Source organism: Rhinichthys klamathensis, unplaced genomic scaffold (assembly GCF_029890125.1).
Source record: "Rhinichthys klamathensis goyatoka isolate OS25496 unplaced genomic scaffold, OSU_Roscu_1.1 h1tg000281l_1, whole genome shotgun sequence".
Classification (NCBI taxonomy): domain Eukaryota; kingdom Metazoa; phylum Chordata; class Actinopteri; order Cypriniformes; family Leuciscidae; genus Rhinichthys; species Rhinichthys klamathensis.
The window spans coordinates 398,962-422,783 of NW_026606800.1; the positions used below are offsets into that span (position 1 = coordinate 398,962).

General features: G+C 39.0%; 1 protein-coding gene across 2 annotated transcripts; it reads right to left on the reverse strand.

Annotated features, from left to right (window-relative positions):
* Positions 1-1,437: 1,437 nt before the first annotated feature.
* rab10 (RAB10, member RAS oncogene family) lies at positions 1,438-22,929 on the reverse strand. Of its 2 annotated transcripts, XM_056269362.1 has the most exons (7): positions 22,537-22,929; positions 22,317-22,448; positions 6,504-6,564; positions 5,312-5,450; positions 4,365-4,454; positions 3,875-3,976; positions 1,438-2,552 (listed from the first exon to the last, which is right to left on the reverse strand). In XM_056269362.1, the coding sequence occupies exons 2-7, from the start codon at positions 22,441-22,443 to the stop codon at positions 2,466-2,468; spliced, it is 606 nt and encodes a 201-aa protein (XP_056125337.1). In that variant the 5' UTR covers positions 22,444-22,448; positions 22,537-22,929; the 3' UTR covers positions 1,438-2,465. The 2 variants fall into 2 exon arrangements, with proteins under 2 accessions (XP_056125337.1, XP_056125336.1); XM_056269361.1 differs by having other exon boundaries at positions 22,317-22,929.
* Positions 22,930-23,822: the final 893 nt, after the last annotated feature.

Genomic DNA, 23,822 nt, shown 5'->3' on the forward strand with positions numbered 1-23,822 from the left:
TAGTTAACACGTGAGACCTTATTGTAAAAGTAAACTTTCCATTCAGAATCTTATTGGCATCCATTTCGGCGTCTCGCGCTCGTCATCCACTCAAAACTGGACGTTTTGAACGTTCCTATAACATTCAGAAATAACGTTTTTATAACTTAAAGGGAACGTTATGAAAACGTTCTTATAACCTAAAATTGTTAGCTGGGGAAGAGGAGAGATTCGCGATTGCACGGAACACGTTTTAAGTGCAGGCATATTCTCTGAGCGAACCCATAGAAAATTCTTACAAGAGCAGCGTGTATCTGAGAGCGCGCGACTCGAGCAGAGAGATTCGTGCTCGGCACATTATATTCCGCGCGCGAGCAGAGAGATTCGCGCTCGCGCATCCGGCTCGCAAGCCCAAACAAGTGTGTGCGGCGTGCCTGTTGTTTTGTTTCTGGTCTAGCTAGATCCGCTTGCGCTTTCAAAACGTCCTCGCGCGGCGCAAGCCATTGAAATGAATGAATGGTTTTCATAGCGCAGCGCCGCGCATGCCGTTCTGTTGCAAAAGCATGTGGAAAAAAAACTACAAGGTTTGCTAGGCCAAAAAGACCATTAATCGCGCGATAAAAAAATTAACGCCGTTAAAATGGGTTTGCGTTAACGCCGTTAATAACGCGTTTAACTGACAGCCCTAGTCTTAAGACTACAGACTAAATTTTTTTTTAATTTCCCACCCCCCTAAATGTTTTTGAGCAGATGTGTAACGCTACCACCAGCCACCAGGAGGAGACAGACATACACTGCAGATGAAAGATTTTGACAGTAATCTGGTCTAACTCTTCTGATTAGAAGTTGAACAGCAGTAAATCTTTGACCAAGTTTTCTCTTTATCATATTACTACAACATTATTTCCGTATTAAGTTTTTTTATTCCAAAAACTTGAGCACCATCAGAATCTAAAGGGTTAGTTCACCCAAAAATGATCCCATGATTTACTCACCCTCAAGCCATCCTAGGTGTGTTTGACTTTCTTCTTTCAGCCAAACACAATCTGAGTTTTATAAAAAAATATCCTGGCTCTTCCCAGTTTTAATGCGACACTGAATAGTATTTGAAGCCCAAAAAAGCGCATCCATCCATCATAAAAGTGATCCATACGACTCCAGTGGGTTAATAAAGGCCTTCTGAAATGAAGCGATGCATTTTTATAAGAAAAATATACATATTTAAAGCTTCATAAACTATAATCACTGGCTTCCGGCAACAGCCGTAGGCACGTTCACGAGAGATTTGAGGGTGACCTCTGACCCAATGTACGATGCTTCAAGAACCAATGTTTTGAAATATATTTTAACTTCACAAACTAAATCAGTGGTCTTTCAGATGCTTATGCATCTCACAGTAACAAACACACACACACACCATTACAAACCCTCCATGCTTGAAGAAACGGGACCAACATGTAACTTAAACAAGCTTGTTTTTAATGGATCTGCAAAATCGTTTGAATTTCCAAAGAGAACGCTCCCCTCCCTGACACGTATCTGGACTAGAAGAGATACTTCCTGTGAATTACAAACATGGCAAAACTTACAAAAGACCCCAAAAAACCCAAAGAAACCAGCATGCAGGAGAGAATGAGTAACTGAGTGAGGGGGGAAAAAAACAACGAAACAAAAATACATTGAGGAGATTCATAAAACAAGTCATTCTGAAAAATAAAGAAACTAAATTTAAAAACAAAACAAAAAAATGTATAATGCCATTCTCTTCTGAGCAAAATGGTTGAATCCAGATGGTTCCACTCGGGCGTGTGTTGTGTGGGGTTGAGTTAGCAGGTCAAGCAGAGAGGAGAGGAGTATGTGTGTGTGTGTGTGTGTGTGTATTACAGAAAAGTGAGCTTAAATGTGTTTGGGGGGGGGGGGGGGGGGGAGCTCTAAGGCTCTACATTAAGGCACCGGACGAAAGAAATAAAATCAAAAAACAAACAAACAAAACAAAAACATCTAGAGAAGATCTCTCACACTAACACACAACACTAACCCCAAAACACTGGACAAAAGTCTTCATCTAGGATGTCATACTGAACGCTACGCCGCTCCTCTGTGCCGACGGACAGCGTCTCCAGGTCCACTGACGCTCTTTATGTAGTGGTGAATGCGAGTTTGTTTTTCGTTTAAATTCATTTCATTCTTTCTTTCTTTAATCTTTAAAATAAGTACGAAGAAACATGAAATGACTCTCTTTACTTTTTTTTCAGAAATAAAATGATGTCAGCAAGCAGTCGTGAGTGTGAGAAACGTTAGAGATGTGTTTTACAGAGAATCCCATTAGAAGGACAGAACGGAAGAGTGTTAGACAGAAATGAGGGATAAGTGAAAAGAGAGAGAGAGAGAGAGAGAGAGAGAGAGAGAGAAAGAGGGATATAGAAGAACAGAGTGTGTGTGTGTGTGTGCGTGTTTGTGTAAAGTGTGCGAGTAACTGTGTCTGTTCAACTGCAGCACTTGGTCTTCCATCCTGTGACTCCGCCTCCAGTGCTGATGTCCACGTTTTCACTGTTGGGCTCTTTTACGGGTGTCTGCAAAAAAAAACACAAAATAGATTTAAAAAAAAGATTTTGCTCATGTAAACATCACACTTTGAGGTTTGGCGCCAACTCGTTTGGTTTGATCATTTGGGCTTTGTTTGGTTGGTTTCCAGCACCAAACTCACACCACTGGTTGAGTCAGTGTTGCAGTCCGGCTCTTCAATTAGTGATTCAATTTGGATTCAGGGAATCACAATGCAATTTATTCAGTGAGGTGATGTGGCTCATCTTGTTGAATTATGATTCTGAACATCCAGGCTCGTTTCTGCTCTAAAATAATAGTATCTAGAAGAGTAAACACCAGCTGAATACACGAGAGAGGTCAGCTGCTGTAACTGTGAATTTATGAGTCAAATGAAACAACATCGATGCTCTTTAGCATTGCAATGTTTTTGCTTAAAGGGATAGTTCACCCAAAACTGAAAATTATATCAGAATTTACTCACTCAACCCATAGGCTTTATAATGGGAGTGAATGGTAACTGAGATTTTGAAGTCCAAAAAAGCACATCCATCCATCATAAAAATAATCCATACGACTCCAGTGGGTTAATAAAGCCCTTCTGAAGTGAAGCGATGCGTTTTTGTAAGAAAAATATCCATATTTAAAACTTTATTAAAATAATATATAATTATATTATAATAACTATATAATTATTGGCTTCCGGTAACGGCCGTACACGAGTCGAGTTCCGGCAGAAGAGTGACCTCTGACCCGACGTAGTGATGAACGCGGAAGCACAGAGGATAGAGCGAAACAAAACACCGCTCAGGGATTAGAAGTCTAAAACGAGAATTAACTGAGGAGCTTGAGTTTGTTGCCCAGTCCTATTTGTTTGAAACGCGAGAGGCGTTTACTCTCACCTAAGATTACGCTACGCCAAAGTCCTACGTCATGCTTCGGGTCAGAGGTCACTCTCCCGCTGGAACTAGACTCACGTACAGCCGGTACCAGAAGCCAGTGATTATAGTTTATGAAGTTATAAATATGGATATATTTCTTAGAAAAACGCATCGCTTGACTTCAGAAGGCCTTTATTAACCCACTGGAGCAGTATGGATTACTTATGATGGATGGATGCCCTTTTTTTGGGCTTCAAAAAATTTCAAAACATTCACTCCCATTATAAAGCTGGGAAGAGCCACAATATTTTTTTATATAACTCAGATTGTGTCACTCTCAAGCTACACTTAGAATAGCTTGAGAGTGAGTCAATTATGGGATAATTTTCATTTTTGGGGTGAACTAACCCTTTAATGCATTAAGCTCAATCATACCGATGGTGATATCAGTCAGCGATTCCAGAACTCACCTTTCTGAGAATGTCTTCTGCTAACGTGAGGAACGCCTTCTCGATGTTGATGTTGGCTTTTGCACTTGTCTCGAAGAAGCGTATTCCGTGTTCTCTGGCGATCTAAGGATCAGCACAAGAACAGTTAATGGTGGTCGAGTGACATATTGCCTAGGCTGATATTTGCCATCGGCTGACAAAGTTGTCTGTTTGGCTAATGAATGGGACTTTTATTTTGAAAGCACAGAGAACGCCAGCACCTGAGTTCCCATTCTCCGTCTTTATTAATTTACACTCGGTCTATTAATTACAGAATCAAGAAGTTGCAGATTTATTTTTTAACAAGTTCAAATCATTTATTATTTCATATTCACTTCTAATATTATGTCAATAAAAAATATACATTTAATTTCAGTAATTGTTATGCATGTGTTTTTACGCTTTGCTTTAACCTTGTTAATCAAAAACTAGTGGACAAATTGACCATCCTGACCCATCTTTAGTCTCTCACCTGTTCCCCCTTGGCTTTTGGTACGATACGTTTGTCCTCCATGTCACACTTGTTGCCTAGCAGCATCCTCTCCACATCCTCGTTAGCATGCTGCAACAAACATACACACATCTGAGATGATCCATTCTTATACTATCCTTACAAATAGTGACATTTAGACAGACAGTCGAAATTAAAGTGGCTTCAGAAGTCTTTGAAAAAAACAGTACTGAGGTACTTCGTTTTATAACAGTGGTGCGAGTGACTTATTGATATGAACAACACGCCACCAAACACAACACAACCACATCCGTAATGGAGTCTCGTTATATGAATTGTCTTGAAATTGCTGATTGTTGGGAAATTCTGCATGAATCATCACAAGTCAGCAGTTTCACTACACGGCTACATATCTTTAAGTTGGTGTTTTTACCGGACTGGAACTTCAAAAGTCCTACACCAGCGTTTCTCAACTCAAAACTGGGTCGCAGGTCTGTTCTATTTATAATAATAAATAGCAACTAACCATTTGATCATGCATAGTCAGACTAGTAAAATAACTTTTAAAAGCTAGAAGAACGCACTTACAACCAAATTTGAAATCAAAAACAAAACTATGCAAGGTAAAAGAAAACTTGACCAGAATGTGTTTTGTGCAGTCAATTATTGGCCAACATTTTCCTATTGAGGCCATGTCATGTTAATAACTTAACAATAACCCTGGCTCAATGATATGTAAACTAAAATTAAAATACTCAAATCTCAAAATATTACCAAAAACTACTGCAGTTCACATTGCGAATACATTTGTGTTGACTATTTTATGTCAAACTTAAAATCTGGGTCTCGAGTAAATTTCTCAACATTTTCCACTCAAACACACAATCCTATTGAAACATCATTTCCTGAATGACTGTGCCTTCTCTGATGTTGTCAGAGGGTTGCAGTAACGTTGTGTGGAAACTGACCTCGTCAATGTTTCTGAGCCATTTGCTGATGTTTTCGAAGCTCTTGGCGTTGGTGATGTCATACACGAGCATGATTCCCATGGCCCCTCTGTAGTAAGAGGTAGTGATGGTGTGAAACCGTTCCTGTCCCGCTGTATCCCTGCACAAACACAATCAAACACGTCAGTCCAGCCCAGGCATCGAATGGATCATAAAACACACAGGAACTAATTCCCCCTCAGCAACGGTTGCCGTCCGCTATACTGCTTGTGTGATGTTCTTGTCTTTCAATATGTTCAATGTGTGACATGTTCTTGTCTTTCAAAGAAATTTCACAGAATTTATTCAAAATGGAAAACACAGTGCAGGGACATTTAAGCATAAGAACAGACTTGGGATGCTAATGATTAATCGATGATCAATTAATTGTTGATAATAATTTAATCGATAAAAGTGTAGCGATTTGTGTGTGCAGCTCATGCGCAAAACGTGCAGCAACAATGGAATTATTTAGATGCTTTAGCCATTTATATCTGCAGTAAACTGTGTCATGGTGACGCCTACATCGCTGCACTACCTGACACTTTTAACCGTTTTACTAGGAAGCCCAACATTTTTTTTTTCTTTTACTGTCGTAACAGAATGGTAACACATTCCAGGTCACAAGCCACCGAAATGAAACCATGATGAAGAACCACATTTTTCCAGTAGACCAGTCTCTGAACTGCATGCTAGCAAGTCTCTTCATCCTTGAATGAATTTTCATTTTGTATCCTGCATATAACCTAGAACTGAACAATATATAAAATTGCTAATATATAGGCCTAGTTGATGTAATATATATAGTTGATGTTGGTATTATATAGTTGACATTACTATATATTACCAAATTGAGATAAGAATTGGTGATATTTAAATATTCCTTGTTAGTTTAAACTGATGTAAAATTAAATTGTCAGATTTGTGACATTGCTTTTTATGTAATGCTACAGTAAAACACTGCTGTTCACTTTTAGAAACCATTAAGACTTTTTTTCTCCCAGAAAAATGTGAAGCATGAATTGTATGTTATATGTGCATGTTTATGAACATGTTATATCGTTTTCAGTTATTCAAAATTTAAATATTAACTTAAAGCATTTACATAACATTATCTATTTGTATAATGTGTGTTATGAATATGAAACCATGCAAACACACACTAAGAACTTACCATATCTGTAGCTTTATCTTCTTTCCTTGCAATTCAACTGTTTTGATCTTAAAATCGATTCCTAAAGAGACAGAACAGAAGGAGGAATTTAAGACACTTAAAAGAAACTGCATTGACAACCCATTTTATTTCTGTAATCTTGAGTAAAACACAATATTCAATGAGAAAATGTAGTATGACAGGACTGAATTTTATTCATTGGAAATTGATTGGGATCCACCTAGGCGTTTCATATTAGAATGGAGTCGGATCTGAATGTGAGTTTGCAGTGGATTGTGGGGGATTTGCTTTCCTCCTGAACCACCAGCATGTTCTAGGAGGCATTTTGACCAGAATGTTGAGGCTGAAGCTCAAGAGCTTCTTCACATATCCCAATGGTGGCGCTACTTTCTCCAAGTAGAATGTTATTTGCTATAATCACTGCAAACTTTAGCACTTTAAATGGCTTAGTTAAAATGACTGTTAACTCCAAATAACAGTTTAGAAAGTTTGCCTTATCTACAACAATGACTACATTAAAGGTGCTGTATGTAATGTTTTTGACTGTACTAAAGCACAAAAATACCATAGTATGTTTTCAGAGATTTAGGAAACATGCTAAGTTCACACTTGTTTCTCCATAAAGCAATGCTACAGCCAGTTATTCAACTTTGAAATGTGTGTTCCGTGTCGGAATGTTTGTTTTTGTTTTGGTCTACATGATACATGGTCTACATTAATTTACTACAAGCTAGTTCAGGTACACATTTATTTTCCTGTTGGTTCTTGGCAATGTTAATAAAATATATTGTACTTTAATTCTTTATAGGTCATTACTTTGTACTTTTAAAGCAAAGTATTTATAGTCACACACACACACACACACACACACACACACACACACACACACACACACACACACACACACACACACACACAAAGATTCAGATAATCTATTTAGCATCGAATCGCAGCCCTCTGAATCGTAATGGAATCGTGAGGTGCCTAGAGATTCCCACCCCTACAATTTACCCAATAGTATTTCCACACTGCGGGCTCTCAGTTGGCGGAAAACACTCCAGACCGCATTTTGCGACCTTTTTTCCTATCGGTGCGACTACATTTTCTTAGAGATCGCACTGGAGCCAACACCACGTTGCCCAACTAATAAGAGCTGCCATTTCTGTTGTATATGAAACAAACGTCAAACAAAAAAAAAGTGGAATGAAACCACGCTCCTCATTTGAGCGTTTATGAGCATGGAGCAATAATAGACACCACAGCGTGAGGTCAGAACAGGTTTACTCGTGGGTCGATCTCGAGCATGTGACACTGTTACAAAACAGCGCAGGGCGATCCAGTGAGAAAGCGTTTCAATTCGCCTCTATTAATAATATCGCTGCATGATCAAATTTTACGTTTAAATTTGATATGAAAATTTCCCCTATAAGGAGGTTGCCAAGGTTTTTGCACAATCCTTTTTTCAATAAAAGTACATTTTATCTGCATCTCAATTCAAGCTCAGTGCTTTACTGTCAAATTTCCAACAAACAAACAAGTAATATTATTAGTAAGTAACTATACTTATTAATGCAAAACAATAGTAATTTGTGTTTAAAAATCCCACTAGCGGTACCAAATCAGGTGCTTGCGCCACCATGTGTAGAACTTAGTGGCACCGGTTTTACTACTCTCAAATTTAAGTCTGGACTCTGGAGCCCTGATAATAAACAAATACGCACCGATTATGTAATCCGTATTAGGGATGTCCCGATCCGATACTCAGGATCGGTATCGGCTCCGATACTGCCATTTTTGCGGGATCGGGTATCGATCAGACATCGATCAGACGAGGCCGATCCAAATCCGATATACTATTATGTGTTATTGTTAAGCCCCACAAAAGGCACAAAAACATTCTAAAGTACCATAACGTTTTCGTGCACTCTATTATAAGTGTTCTGAAGCCATTATGTGAGATATAAATTAATATTTAAGTCATTAAATTCAAGATCACGTAAACTTTTCCCTCTCGCGGCTGTCAGTCATTCCCCATTCAGCATTCAAACAGCGCGTCGCGTTCGGTTACAGTCAATGATGAAACTAGGGTTGCCAACCGTTCCGTATAATACGGAATCGTTCCGTATTTGACACATAAAAGGCTTGTTCCGTATTGAACTGATACGGAACGCACTTTGTTCCGTATTTTTGAGAATCAATTCAGTGCAAATCCATGACAGACGCATAGCTTCTAATATATATGTCAGACAGACTATGATGAATGAACGAAGACCCGCTGCATGCAAATTCGGGGACTTGGCGCCACCTTGACGGGCTCTGACGTGTAATGACGTAGAGTTGTCTCATTGGTCGCACGTCAGAGGCGCCCACGCCATTGGATGTGCAGTTGCCGCAGCGCAGCCTGAGCGAGCCAGACGCTCAATGTGCAAGCTGTGCAGCTGCAAATGCATTTTACAGGCTTCAGTAAATCAAGTAAAATGTGTTTCCGAAGACATTTGTAGGCTATGATAAGAAAAACTTCCCCAAAAAATTTTTAAAAATTTTTTGCACCGAAAAGCACATTCTAGAAGTCTAATTCTATTGAATAAGTTCGCACAAGGATACAGAAAACTGTTGTGTTTATTTTTCTTCAAATGCAGTCTAAGCCGATGAGTTTCGAATGTTATATGTTGTATTTGTTTAAGTTAAAAATAAAACGTATTATAATCTAAACAAATACATGGTTCATTTGTGGCAAAATGATCATGATAGCCTTTATATATGTGGTTAAGTCCTGTATATTGATTAAGCCTACTTTGCTATTCTATAAATATATAGGCCTAATAAGTTGCATTATAATATGATATAAAATGTATGAATCCCCCCCCCCCCCCCCCCCCCCGTTCCTTATTTCCATTTCAGAAAGTTGGCAACCCTAGATGAAACTATCTTCAAGATGATTCAATGTTAATACTATTATACTTGATCTGTAAGATAAAGGTCTATGTTTTCGCATAAAACAACTTTATCTTGCTGGACTTTATTGCTGTAACTCAATCGTGTTACTCTCTACTGGGTGTCGGACGCTGTCGGTTTGATCACAACACTAGAGTCAGAGCACTATAATTGTTCTTCACGCGCACAGTAACTGAAATTTAAAACTGTTAAAAGAAAAGGCTCAATAAACGATTGCATAGATAGATACTGTATAATACACTGTCCATCAATATGTATCTCCGTTGTGCTTTGAACTTTTCAAAGCGGACTCGACGCGCTGCGTGCTGTAACTCCACGTGGCTTCAAGCGCATCATTCTCCGCTCGGGATGCGCATAAGCGCTTTGTGCCGCACTGTATTGGAGCCTTTCATATCATAATGCAGTGACGCAATTAAAGCTTATTAACATTAATAATTATTAATTTTGCTGCCTCATTAAATAGCTGTGCAATACACTTAAAACATGTCTCAATTTTATAGCAGATTTAGCTATATCTAAAATAATTATCTTTTTCATTTTTGTTATCTTGTTTTTCATGAATGTATTTTACAACAATAAAAAGAGCAATGTGTATTATCCACTAATCTAGTTTATAATAGCATTTTTGTCATAGATTATGATCATATATTTTGGGGATTTGTTGTTTATCTTTATAATGAAGCTGTCTGTATTAAGTAGATTGTGTTTAACACACACAAGAGTGATAATCAGTTTAACACACAGTTATAGAAATTCGACTTGATTTAAAAAACAAACACTGTACTGGTATTTACAATGTAGAATGCTGCTGTTTAAATTGTTTTAACTTTAAGCCTGTTGGTAGCTAGCTAAGTACTGAAGTACCTGTATTTTCTTTCATTTATATATTTCTTTATTTTTTTGTAGTGTTTGAATAAAGGGTGGCAATCTTTCATAATCAACTGTTGTTGTGGACTATTAGGAGGTATATTTTAGGTGGCTAATTGAGAAAATTGCTATATTTTTTATTAGTTTAAGAATAAAATAAAAATATCGGATTAATATCGGTATCGGCAAAAGCCAAAGCTGCGGCATCGGTATCGGTATCGGAAGTGAAAAAGTGGTATCGGGACATCCCTAATCCGTATGAAACGTGCATTTCTCTCGCGTTCACTATAATGTGAGGAGATGGCAGGTCAGCATAGTCAACTTCATCTTTGCAGCCGATACAGACTCAGAAAACAGTAATTTATTAATAAATAATTAAAATCTCTCCTTGCGATTTTTTTCAACATTCATAATCATTACTTTTGCCGGTGCTTTTCTGCAAGCTTTATGAGTGTGCTCGAGCGCAGAATAGGCTATATATTAGGCCTATAGGGCTGTTTATGGTTTAGTATTCCCCCCTGTATATTTAAGTAATTAAATTAATATAAATGTACGATTAGTCGACTAATAATGGCTTAAATGAGCGACTAATACTTGACTAGAAACATCTAGTCGGGGGCAGCCCTAATGCATAGATAATATTTTGCACTAAAAGGCTCCAATACTGAATTTTCATCATTCAGTGTAAAAGTGTGGGATGTGTAGGCAATGGCATACATTCATTTGTTGTAAAATCATCAAAAATCAGGACTTGTGAAAATTTGCCTCTAAGGGCTTTAGCGTGGGAGAAGCTTTTTCAAATGAGAAACAAGACTGAGCACTCAGTGTGACACAGAAAAGCTTCAAGAAACCGCTACACTATCTAAGCAATATCGATTGGGCATGTTCCTTAATTTAAAAGTAAAGATATAAACCATGAGGTTTAAGCAGCTCAAAGTAGCATCACTGTCGATGATTTAGAGTAGAGAGAGATCTCTACCGTTCAGAGAGAACACTAGCAGCGTGTGTTGTTGAGACTAGCACGGACTAACACGGGCAGGCAGACAGAATGGAAAGGTTCATCTGTGAAACTGCTGAGAGAGTTTAATGGCCCAATTGCACAGTAAAAGCATTCAGACAAAAATTCACACTGGAAAATGACCTGAACAGATCGCTGGTAGCTACTTTGTCCTTGCCACACACACAAAAACTGATGTTTGCAGAGAAACTTGGATTAGTAAGCAACTCCCACAATACCCTGGCAACCTTAAGCAACGTGCAAAAAAAACTTAGCAACGACCTAAAATCACCTAAAACACCTTAGAGTAATGGCATAGTAACAATCTAAATCACTCAAAACACTTTAGCAACCGCATTGTAACAACCCTCCTCAGCAACTGCATAGCAACAACCTAATCCACTCAAGACACTTTAGAAATGGCAAACTAATGAACTAATCCAATCAAAAAACCATAGCATATAGTAACATCCTAAATTAGGGGACGCACCGGTTGCCGTTTTGTCTTTTTCTTTGTTTGAGCAAATTTATTTGCTCTATTATAGGCCAAACTGGCATTAAAAAATACTGGTAACCATTGGAAATTATCAGCCGAAACAGCTATTTTCGGTTCTGGGCTGAAATGGTTTTGGAGGGCCGAAATCAGTGATGAAAACAGACATTTAATTAGCACTTCTCCGATGGCATGTTTGGCCTGTAACACAAATGGAATAGCATTATGTTTGCGATATAGCATTTCCTTGGTTATTGCTGTGCCAAAGCAGCTTATAGACACTACTTTAATAGGCATTATAGAGGTAAGAGGAAACGAAAATGCCATCGAAACTTTTCTGAAGACAGTGAGTCAGTTCCCTTCCAATTCAACCACCAATTCAATTTATATTTTTCTTCTAATATTTTAAGCATCACAAATAGTTCCCTGCTGATGGATCTGTGCTCTCCTCTCTTCTTTGAATCCATCTTTAGCGTGTCCCGTCTAGCCAGTGTTTACAGACTCTGTTACATTTACACACAAATGACAGTTTAGGAAATCATTGTAAAGCAGTTTGAGTGCACATCCGGAACTAAGACCAGACCGGCCAATATAAAACAAAAGAAACGGCAAGTAGCCAATCGTGTGTTTGGAGCAAAAACCACCCGGTTCTGATTCATGACCAGTCGACCAGGGTATCTCTAACCTAAAGCCGCGTTTCCACCGCAATTGCCCGGAACAATTTGTCCCAGGAACTTTTTTCCCAGGAACTTTTTTTGCCCCAGACCGGTAGCTTTCTGCGTTTACATCGCGGTCTAAGGTACCGGGTAAACTGCGCGCGACTGCTCATTGCTTGCTTGTGACGGACAGTAGACTGTAAAGGACAGTAATCAGTTTTGAGCGCCACATTTATAATAAATATGGAAGAGATTCACACTGTGCTGCAGTTGTTTGAGATGTATTGGTTTACTAACCAGGTAATTAACAAAACGGCAGAAAAGAGACGAGCACTGATACTAAAGCGTGTTCAGAAAGCTCGTAATGCTAACGTTAGATCTAAAATTAGACAGCGTATGTTATCAGCTATTGCGGACATTGACCGTGAGAAGGCTGGGACGAACGCGCAGAAAATTTCTCTTCCGCAAATACGCTTAATAAAGCCTGAATCTCGTCGTCGGTCCAGCTGCCTTTTTTATTTTTATTAAATTCCATATTTGCAGACAGACAACTTTTACTGCATGGAACTTCATTACTGCATGAAGCCACGAACTGCAATAGATTCTAAAAATTCCGGTTAAAATAAAATGCTGCGCGGAGTTATCCAATCATAATGCGGCGTGAACACAACCAATCAGCATGTTCAGCGCACAAGCCCCACCCGCGAAAGTTCCTGAACTTTGAAAAAGTACTACCTCGCGAGCAGGGACTTTCGGAGGGGGAAATATCTACCCGGAACTTCATTTAGACCCTGGTTCCTGCGGTGTAAACACACCGAGTACCAGGCCAAAGTTCCTAGTTCCTGGGTAAAGTTCCTGCGGTGGAAACGCGGCTTATGTCACTCAAAATACCTCAGCAATGGCATACAACACTCGAGTCCACTCAAAACACATTAGAAACGGCACAGTAACAACATAAATCACTATAGCATAGCATCCAAACGATCACTTGAATGATGACAAAACAACCTAACACCTCAGCAACTGCATTGTAAAGGCACTAAACATTTTGTTACCAAATAGTCTAAACAGGATTTGTAGTGTTTTAATGTTCTAACAAGGAGTGTAAGGGTACACAGAAATGATGATTCGGGATATACCTTGGTTTTGAAGTCACAATTCGGTACGTTTTTGGAACAGCAGGATATTTGGAACAGCTCTTTGTAAAAAAGAACATCTTTCTAACATTTACACAAGCATAAACCCGTAAGATGCAAGTTATGTGTTGATGAAAACATGTCTCAAATGCATCTAGCAGCATTCGTATCTGATATGAGGGCATGCCGTTTTAAACAGTATGCTTATGAGTAACTTTGAAGCGCTTAATATAAAGTACGTGTCATGTTTGGAACAACGTGGATCATGTAGGCTACTTTTCCCACAGCTGCACACTTGGTTTCCGTCATGTTTTTTAAATATGTTTGCAACATCAAAGTATATCGATATCTGATTCTGCACACAGAAGTTCCACGCATAGTGTTTAAAATAACTGCATTCATTCAATATACAAGCATGCCGAAACGAAAGACCAGTAACAGAGAATCAGTACGAATGTGTGTACCGTTACACCCCAAGTTCTAACATGCAGAAAGACTGACCAGCATATTTAGCAGTAATCCTTAACAGAACTCAAACCACACACACACACACACACACACACAGCTGCACTATGGGTGGGAGCTGCTTTATGAAATGATACCCAAATGAGCAGCCAAAGACTGAGTCACTCTCATACAATACACACAAACCACCACAGAGAACGGAGTTAGAAAGAGAATAAAAAGCGAAAACTCAGCTGATGAACATGAGAATATATAAACAGGACACACACTCATAGTTTAACCTCTGGAAACATGTCAAAGTCACACTCACTCAAAAACAGCAGTCTAGTATTTCGAGCTTTAAGAGCAGAAAGTTTGAGCCACGCTAATGCTACATACGGCCTTAAAGGAACCATCCACAAAATGTAACAATTCTGCCATCATTTACTTCACCTCCACATCTTTAAAAACCTGCAAGTTTTTCTTCTGTGGAACTCAAGATAAGATGTTTCGCTATTCTATTACAAGTGAATGAGGACTAGGAGCTTTAAAAATGACAAAAAAAAGTACTGTAAACGTAGTTGACAAAAAAAAAAGATATTATTTTGCCCTACATCAAAGGAAAATAATGCACAGGTTTAAATTGACGTAAGGATGAGTAAACTTTTTGAGAAGTCTGGTTTATACTGGCTAGTACAGCACCAAACGTGAGGCTGGTTTAAAACTTGGGTTATACGAGTTCTGAACACAAAGGACATGGAAGGGTTCCTGACAGGCAGCCAATCAGACCCCTTCCCATGAGCCTCTGCAGCTGCGGGGCCCCTCAGGGGTCAAGACTGAAGCTCCGCCCAACTGAGCCAAGATCCTGTCAATCAAAGAAAAAGAATGCACTACTCCCAGTCAGAAAGGGGAAAAGTGAGAAAAAGCTCACTTTTTATGCATTTCGAAGTTTATAAGATAATAAATCATGAGTTTAATAGTGCAAATAATATGGTTAAGATTTGTGTTTGTGTGTGAGCGTGTAAGGTGATCTTTCTCTTGGGACTGCAGGGAGTTTCCGGCGAGTATTTTAAGGCCCTGAACTACAACAGAAAGAGAGAGAGAGATGGACTTAAAGTCAACATGAAATGACATTCATAACCCATATTATTAAGTGACGGGATATTTAAAAAGGGAAAATATGCGAGGTTAGACTTTAGTTTATCCATCAGGAATGAAAGGACTACCTTTCTGAAACAAATCTGTCATTGGTCAAAACTTAAAAGGGTCAGTTCACCCAAAAATAAAAAAAACGCTTTAATTAAATCTGTTCATAAAGCGATCAAGTCTCTTCAGGAAATTTGGACTAAACGGCTCAATTAATATGGATTCGTTTTCCAATCTCTTTGTTAACTTTTTAGTTGTGTAGCTGTCAATGGAGGGACAGAAAGCTCTCAGATTTCATTAAAATATCTTAATTTGTGTTCTGAAGATCAACGAAAGTCTTAAGGGTTTGGAACGACATGAGAGAGTAAATTATGACAGAGTTTTCATTATTGGGTGAACTATCCCTTTAAGTGACCTTGGTGACATCAGCTATAAAATAAAATAGCCTAGTTGCAGAGGTGGAGCAAGTTTGCAATAGATTGAAAAAACTATATATTTAGTGGGGAGAATAATACCAGAAACATACATCTAAGAAAAAGTAAATAGGGATTTTATAAAAGCAACCAAAAGAAGCATGAGAGAAAACAGAAAGAAAGATTAGAAGAGAAATATAAGTGTCAATCTGGATTCTCACTGATCTGATCACTTCAACCACAGTTTCCTGGCATTTCAGAACATCACCCTTGTGCCGACGGTTTACATCTGCCACCTGATCACACACACTTGCTGATGGCAACAGGAAGCCACAGGTTTGATGTGCACCTGACACACCGTGAGCAGTCATGTGACTCACAGTAAAGAGATAAAAACACCATTGTAAAAGGTCACACACACGCCCTTGCCCTTCCTGAAACCAGGTCAATATTTGTTTTCAAACCTAATCATTATCATATCCAGGTTATTTTAGAAGTCCAAAACAATCAAAGACAGTAACTTTATTCAACTTCTATATTAGAGTTAAGCGTCACAAAAAACAAGCAGATTGTTCCACAGATTAAACGGTTTTACATTAACCAGTACTGAATGGCCCATGTGATGTCAACCAAAATGTAAAGTCATTTCAGAGGAAGCACAAGTTATGAGCTACATTTCAGATCAAAGACTTTTTCTTTGGAATTAGTATAACAAGCGCCAATGAATCCCTCACAATCGCCTGGAAGAACCAGAAAACGTGTATTATATAAGCAAACCATTAAACCAAGCCAATTTGGATTTCGTTTTTTAAACTTAATTTTTTTTATCCTTTTCTTTTTAGGAACAAGCTTGAACGTGCATCACATAAATTGGTTCTAATTCGTTACAGGCCAACATACTGGAACACTTAAACATTATCAAAAACCAAGCAAATATAGGCCCTGTTTACTCCTTGTATTAAGATGCGTTTTGGTCGATTGAATCACAAGTAGACGAGGGAGACACGTTCCCATTTACACCTGGTGTTTTAATCCGTCTCTTGTCCACTTTCAATCACTTCTGTCCTGATTTCTTCGAGGAGAGGCTCTATGGGCTGGTAAATGTATGGGCTTTTTCAGATCTTTCAATCTAATGGAGAAAATAAGCTCACTCAATTTACATATGAACACGACCGGAGAAAACATCGAGAGCATCAGCTTTAGTTTCTGCTCTGACAGCCACAAGACCAGCCGAACGCTGTGAGCGTGTGTGTGTTAGAAATCAGGAGTGGTGAGAGAACATTGAGCTTGGTACGTTTTTCATCTTCAAACCAAACTTGGGTCTCCAGCCGAATCCCGTCTGCTAGAACGATTCCCGTAATGTTTACACATTAGGTCAGTAGACGGAGAGCAGACGGTCTTTTGTGGCTGTTTGAACACATTCGATCACACGCGCGTTTACACTACGAAAGCAATCCGGGCAAATGTGTTTTCAACTACCTCTGGAAGTGGTCGAAAGTGGACAAGCTCAAAACGTTTTAGACCCTGTTTACACCTGTATTTAGTGTCGTCCACTTGTGATCCAATCGACCAAAACGCATCTTAATACCAGGTGAAAACAAGACCATATATAACAAATACTCTCCAAAAATATTATATAAAGAAAATAGAGTGACCTAAATATAATTGAATTATAATAATAAACAAAAATTATAATAACTACAACAGAGAATATGAAAACTGTAATTAAAATGCTTTAATTCAATTTTGATTTCATGTTGACAAAGCTTGAGGTGAGTAACATCTAGGGGTGGGGGAAAAAATCGATTCTTAGATGCATCGCGATGCGGACGTGGACGATTCTGAATCGATTCACAATTGTCAAAAATCGATTTTCAAAAAAAAAAAAAATTTTTAGATATATATTTATAATAACGTAATATTGACGGAACGCGAAAGACGGAACTCTGAAGCGCGGAAGTGCAGTGGCCGGACCGTCTGTGGCGTGCACATAACAGACGCGGACGCGATGGCTGAGCGCCAAATCCAAACACCCTCCTCGTTAAAAGCTGACGTGTGGAAATATTTTGGCTTCTGAAGTTGAAGGGGGAAAGGAGCTGGACAAGAGCCACACTAGTTGTAAGCTTTGTAGAGTAAAACTAAAATATTTCGGAAACAAGACAAATGAAGACAAATGACACGTTTCCAGCCAGAGGAGGAAAAACACTCGGCTGTAACGTTACCGGTCGTTGTTATATTATTAATTTACTACAAATATGCTGCTGCTAGTTCAGACACACATGTATTTTCCTGTTGGTTCTTTGCAATGTTAATAAAATATATTGTACGTTAATTCTTTATGGGTCATTACTTTGTACTTTTAAAGCAAAGTATTTATAGTCACACACACACAAAAAAAAGATTCTGATAATCGATTTAGCATCGAATCGCAGCCCTCTGAATCGTAATCGAATCGAATCGTGAGGTGCCTAGAGATTCCCACCCCTAGTAACATCTAACAGTTACAAGTAGTGCTGCCGCGATTAGTCGACTTAGTCTACGTAATCGCCCATGCAAATTAGTCGACGGCAATTTTTTTAGTCGACGTGTCGTTTTACTATTGACCGCTATTTATTTTTGGTCTCCCGTCACAAACGGCTCACTGTAATTCACCTCCACACACCAGTCTGTGCGCCCTGCTGGTTTATCTGCTATCATTTTCCTTCATGTTCCCGCCCGCCTTCACTGCTTTGATATGAAAAATTGCGGAGGCAGGTGACGGAACTTTCACAGTGGGCTCGTTTGCTGCGGTCCGAGTCCGAGCGCGATTGTTCCCGGCGCCCTCCGCAGCGTTGGTCTGGTTTCACACTCAATTCTATCGAATCCTGTACGTTTGCGTGCATCGCCATCGCAAACGTGCACGGCGCATGATAGAAAACAGAACGCGGGTCAATATATTGTGTTTTTCAAACGGACTCTTTTGAGGAGACAGTGGATTTCCAAATGTGTTGCCCTGATTGCAGACTCAACTCTCGCGTATCCAAGGTAAATCATCAACACTATCATCCCTTACATGTGTTTTATTTAACTAAATGCATCATAATCAGCTAAAACGCATGGGCAGGTTACTTAACTTACTGAACAAGCGCTCCCGAGTCCGTGTTGCTTTCACATTCACGCGAACCGCGGCACGGGCCCGCCAAGTGTAAACGCGAGCTACATAACTGCGTGCGTGCCTGCCTGCTTTCAGCGCGACTCATAGTGGGCTAGTCCAGACTCTTTCAATTCAATTCCAATTTATTTGTATAGCGCTTTTCACAGAAAATGCATTGCATCTACTTTACTATTCAGAGTGATGTTATCAGTTATGCTTTTCAGAAATGTACATAAATTAATCATTATTAGCTTACTGTACATTTTTTTTAAGGCAGAACAAAGAGCTAATTTAAGTAATACATACATGTTTGTTATTAGAGGATTAGATTAGGACTCTGACTAATATGGTATAGCCTAATGGAAATGCAGATACTTAATGCTTAGATTGTTAATACATAATGTTTTTGAACAGGTGACATTTTATCAGGGCTCGACATAAGCAATGGCCCGATGGCCCGATGGCCCGGGGCCAGTAAAAGAGTATGTCGGGCTAGTTGATTGGCCAGTCACTGGCCCGCGCGGGCCAGTGAATGGCCATCAGCAAAACAAACAGCAAACGTCATGATGCACAGTGGCGCGAAGAGTGTCAATGTTACTTCAGGTTATTTATAACGTGTTAAAATGTCAAAGAACTACGAGGCTTATACAAGAAAGAGGACATTCCTAGTAGGGCTGGGCAGTAGGCCATATATCGAGTTTGTACAATATATCGATTTTTTTTAAACGATATGGAATGAGGCAATACCGTTTATATCGATACAGTAGGCTAGTTTGATACGAGCACAAATGAAAAATATAGCGGAGGAAGCAGTGTGAGCTCCTGCAGTGAAAGAACATAGTAGCCTACAATTGTCCTAAACATGACACAAGCTAGTATTAAGCGCTTCAAAATAACTAGTAAGATATAGTTAACAAGTTTAAAGCAGCCCTGTCAGATGCTCTGACAGATAACTTACTGTTGCTGACTGACAGATAAATACTGGCGCTGTTTAATGCGTTTGACGTGTGGTGCTTTCCTCAGTGCTTAACTTACATTTCACGGGTATATTCTCCATCTGTAAATGTTAGAAAGTCAAACAAATATGTCCATTTCACTGTCAGGGGAGGACGAGCTTCTGCAAGTGAATCTCCGCTAAAATTCAAGCTTCCGTTAATGAGCGCCGCCGCGAGCACGCGCGCCTCTAACAGACGAGCACAATAGAAGAGTAGCGCAATAATTCTGACTAAAATATACATGTTGCTAAAATATTTGTTGTTGGAGACAATAAATGTGCCATATGTGGAATTTTAAACCTACAAGTATATTTTTATGAAAGTGACCAATGACCATTATAATGGGGTAATCAAATGCAGGCTAAAAATAATTAGTGTTTGCTTTTGTTTTTATTTAAATTTTTAGTTTAGCCTTTAGTCATTTTAAAAACAAAGTTTTTAGATTGTAACGTTACAATTTTAGAATGTAATGTGATTTGAACCACCTTTTTGCACATAATATAGCCTATTGCATAGCCTACATTACATTCCCTATATTTGTTTCCCATCCTTCAATTTCAACATTGTTTTGTTCTTCATTTTTTTTTTTTTTATAGCTTTTTTAGGTCATAAATGTTAAACGAATGACAAAAATAATCAGGCAAACTAATATACTTTTGTTTAATTTCACCATTTTGAAGTGAAAATAGGCCTATGTAACGTTACTCATCACTCATGTAATGTAATAATTAGTTTACTGTCATTGTGAGGGGACAAGAAAAATTAATCCTAATGTATACAATAAATACAGTTTAATGGAAAAGGGCTTTTCCTTATATTTCTTTCAGGGCCAGTAAAAATATAGAAGGGGCCAGCAAAACTCTGATCTACTGGCCCTAGGGGCCAGTGGAGATTTTTTTTTATGTTGAGCCCTGATTTTATGTTTTGGCCCTTCAGTTGAGTTCAAAATAAAATGGACACAACGAAATAAACACTTGATTTTTTTTTAATTAGTCGTTTAGATTAGTCGACTAATCGAAAAATTAGTCGAAAGATTAGTCGTTAGAAAATTAGTCGTTAGTGGCAGCACTAGTTACAAGATCTAAGCTTTTCTTCAGCCAAAACTCTACAATTGCAGGATATTTCTTCTTCAAAATCAGACAAAATGTCAGTGCGAGAGCATCTAGTATCAGTTCTTTAAGATAAACGGACAGGGCCGGCTGTGTCTAAATTTGCCCCGTGAACTGGTGCGACACTGAGATCTCCTGTTACCCCCAGAGAAATGACCCTGCTGTCCGTAAACTGAGTTCAAGAGCATCTGCCGTATGACATTCTCATGTAGTTCCTGTGATCTAACAGGTACGGCCTGCTTCTCATTTCAACTTTAACTCTCATTTTTGCATTTACCTTCCAGGGATATGAACAGAGGAAGAGTGAGGATAAGGAAGTCTGTTATATTGCAACAATGGCATCCAAATCAATCAAGACAAGCTTTCCATCTGGCATTTACATGTTAAATGATGATTGACAGGTGACAGATGATGGATTTGACAGCTAAAAAAAAGGTCAAGTAAGCAGGAAAGCAAGAAAACGACTTTACACTCAATACAACTGATCAAATTGAATGTGGCCCTTTTAGGATGCTTACAGAAAGTACCACGGTATCACAGTCCACTTGAAAGATACCTTGGAAAAACCCTGGCATAACAATAATTATTCACAGTGGTACAATGGGAGTTTTAAAATACTTTTTTTATGAAAGGGTTTTAAGATTGCAACTCTCACACATGGCCATAACCCAAAAACTAAAGTAAACATACACAGAGACTAGCAAAAACCCATCTCAAATGTGCCTTTCCCATGATATCATAATGAAATGACAGATTTAGCAGAGAACACAGTTAGGCAACCACTCTATTGGCATAAATGCGCATGCGCAGTAGAGCAGCAGATGACGCCACATTACTGAACTGTTTATGGTTCTTTTTTTTTATAACTTATGATCGATTATTTCAACAAACTGACAGGTTAAACGCACTAGTGGCACAGTAAATGTGTTTTGTACTATTATGTTAACATGGTTTAACACTTAGGAGTGATGGATTTTTGGGGTTACTGCATGTAACAGGCCGCTTGAACATTTAACATTTAACCTAAGCAATTCACGATGTATAGATCTCATCTGGACGAAATAATAAGTATGCTACATATACAGAGATATACTACATATATACATATTCATAAGTCGATCATCGAAAAACCATTAATTTAAATCATCTGGCATCAAATTGCTATTTGTCAGTCAACTCGCATGGTGGCGCGAACTTTAGCCAAATAACCTCAACAATAACAATAACATTGATCCAAACAGACAGGACGGCGTTTAATAGACAACCACAACAAGCTTCACAACTCTACAACATGATTCTGAATCAACTGAGGTGATTCACTTAGCTGATATGAATCAGTTAGCCGGTTAGCATGCTGAAGCCCAGAATCAAGGCCTAGTCACCATGTATACACACATCTAACCGCATATCTCACCTAAAACAATGACTAAAACCCTTAGACCGGGTAGATTCGTGTGTGTGTGTCTCACCTATAGTGGAGATAAAGGTGGTGTTGAAGGCGTCATCAGAGAATCGGAACAGCACGCAGGTCTTTCCCACCCCAGAATCACCAATCAAAAGCAGTTTAAAGAGCAGATCATATGTCTTCTTCGCCATCTGAGCTATTATAAACACACACTGATGAGAAGCGAATAGAGACTAAGTGTGTGTTAAATGGAAAGTGTGTGTCTGTTATCCGAAAACACACACCGGACAGTCTCTTCGCAGCTGAATTGCGTTGATTTCCTCTGTAGACTCTTTTTATATTCCTAAGGATATATTTAAGATGCGTGTTTCCTCTCAAAGCGTGGTGTTTGGTGTTTTTAATGTCTCAGTATTTCTTTCTCTCACACACTGTCGGGACAAAATGGCTCCTCCGCCCGACTTTCTTTCTTCAAACTACACCAGCGATCTGATTTAAATGAAAGCTATTCCGCTTCATCCCAGCGATGCCGAACCGCGTAGATCTCGTTTGACAGCCGGTTCCGTAACGACAGTCCTTACCGGGTCCGTTTGTGAAGTTTAGAAGAGGACAAACACATAGACGACCGACCAACCGCCGTCGCCTTCGAATGGAGCCACCACGGCGACACCCTAGATTTCAGAGCCACGCCTCTCTTCCCGCCCCTACGTCAGCGCCTGGGTTTCTGATTGGCCGACTGCGCCGTTTTTCAAATCTATCTCGTACGCTGATTGGACGGGGCACAAAGCGTCCGGATACTTTGACGTAGCTTTTCGGGGAGGGCGAATGCAGCTGGCGCAGCCCAGAACCTGGCCCGTAAACGACACACTCCGTGGCCCGACAGCTAGTTTCCGTCCCGGACCATCGCTGCGGGGTGTGATTGGATCACCGTGACGAATCCAGATGTTTAGTCAAACACGCTGACGTCAGTCCGGGCGTGTCCCTTTTAGAACATTTCCAAATGACAATGAATATAAGTTATCCGCTGACAATGCTGAAACGTGGTACTTCATTGCAATACGTAGGCCTACATGTGCAAAGCCATGCTTATCATGCACTCATTTTCTTTGTATATTTGTTTTACTTTTTTGGGCTACATTTAGGCCTATTCATTTTTGCAGACGCTTTTATCCAAGTTGAAAAAAAAATATTTATTGATTGATTTTATTTTTTCCTTATTGACGGTGTAAGTTTGTGTAATTGTTATTAACTGTAATGTATGCTTAAGGTGTTTTTACGTATTATTTATCGTTTTAACTATGCCATGTGATCCTATGTTCTTTTCTCCCTGCCCAGGGACAGATGAAATTTAGCTCGAATCTGGAGCAGTCATGGGTTGTCTAGTCCCTTTTAAATAAACTATTAAATAAATTAATACAATTTGTATATAGCAAACATTTCCATGGTTTACTGCCAATGTAATAAAACATTTTTATCATTATGTGCTCACATGACGACAAACATTTTGGGGGCGGGGGGGGGGGGGGGGTATTCACCAAATTACTAACACACAAAAACTGTTTTGAAACATGAA

Coding starts and splice junctions, on each gene's coding strand:
- rab10 (XM_056269362.1), bottom strand. CDS start 22,443: ATGGCGAAGAAGACATATGATCTGCTCTTTAAACTGCTTTTGATTGGT. Junction 6,565..22,316: donor CACCTTTATCTCCACTATAG/GTGAGACACACA, acceptor CTGTCTCTTTAG/GAATCGATTTTAAGATCAAA. Junction 5,451..6,503: donor AAGATAAAGCTACAGATATG/GTAAGTTCTTAG, acceptor GTGTTTGTGCAG/GGATACAGCGGGACAGGAAC.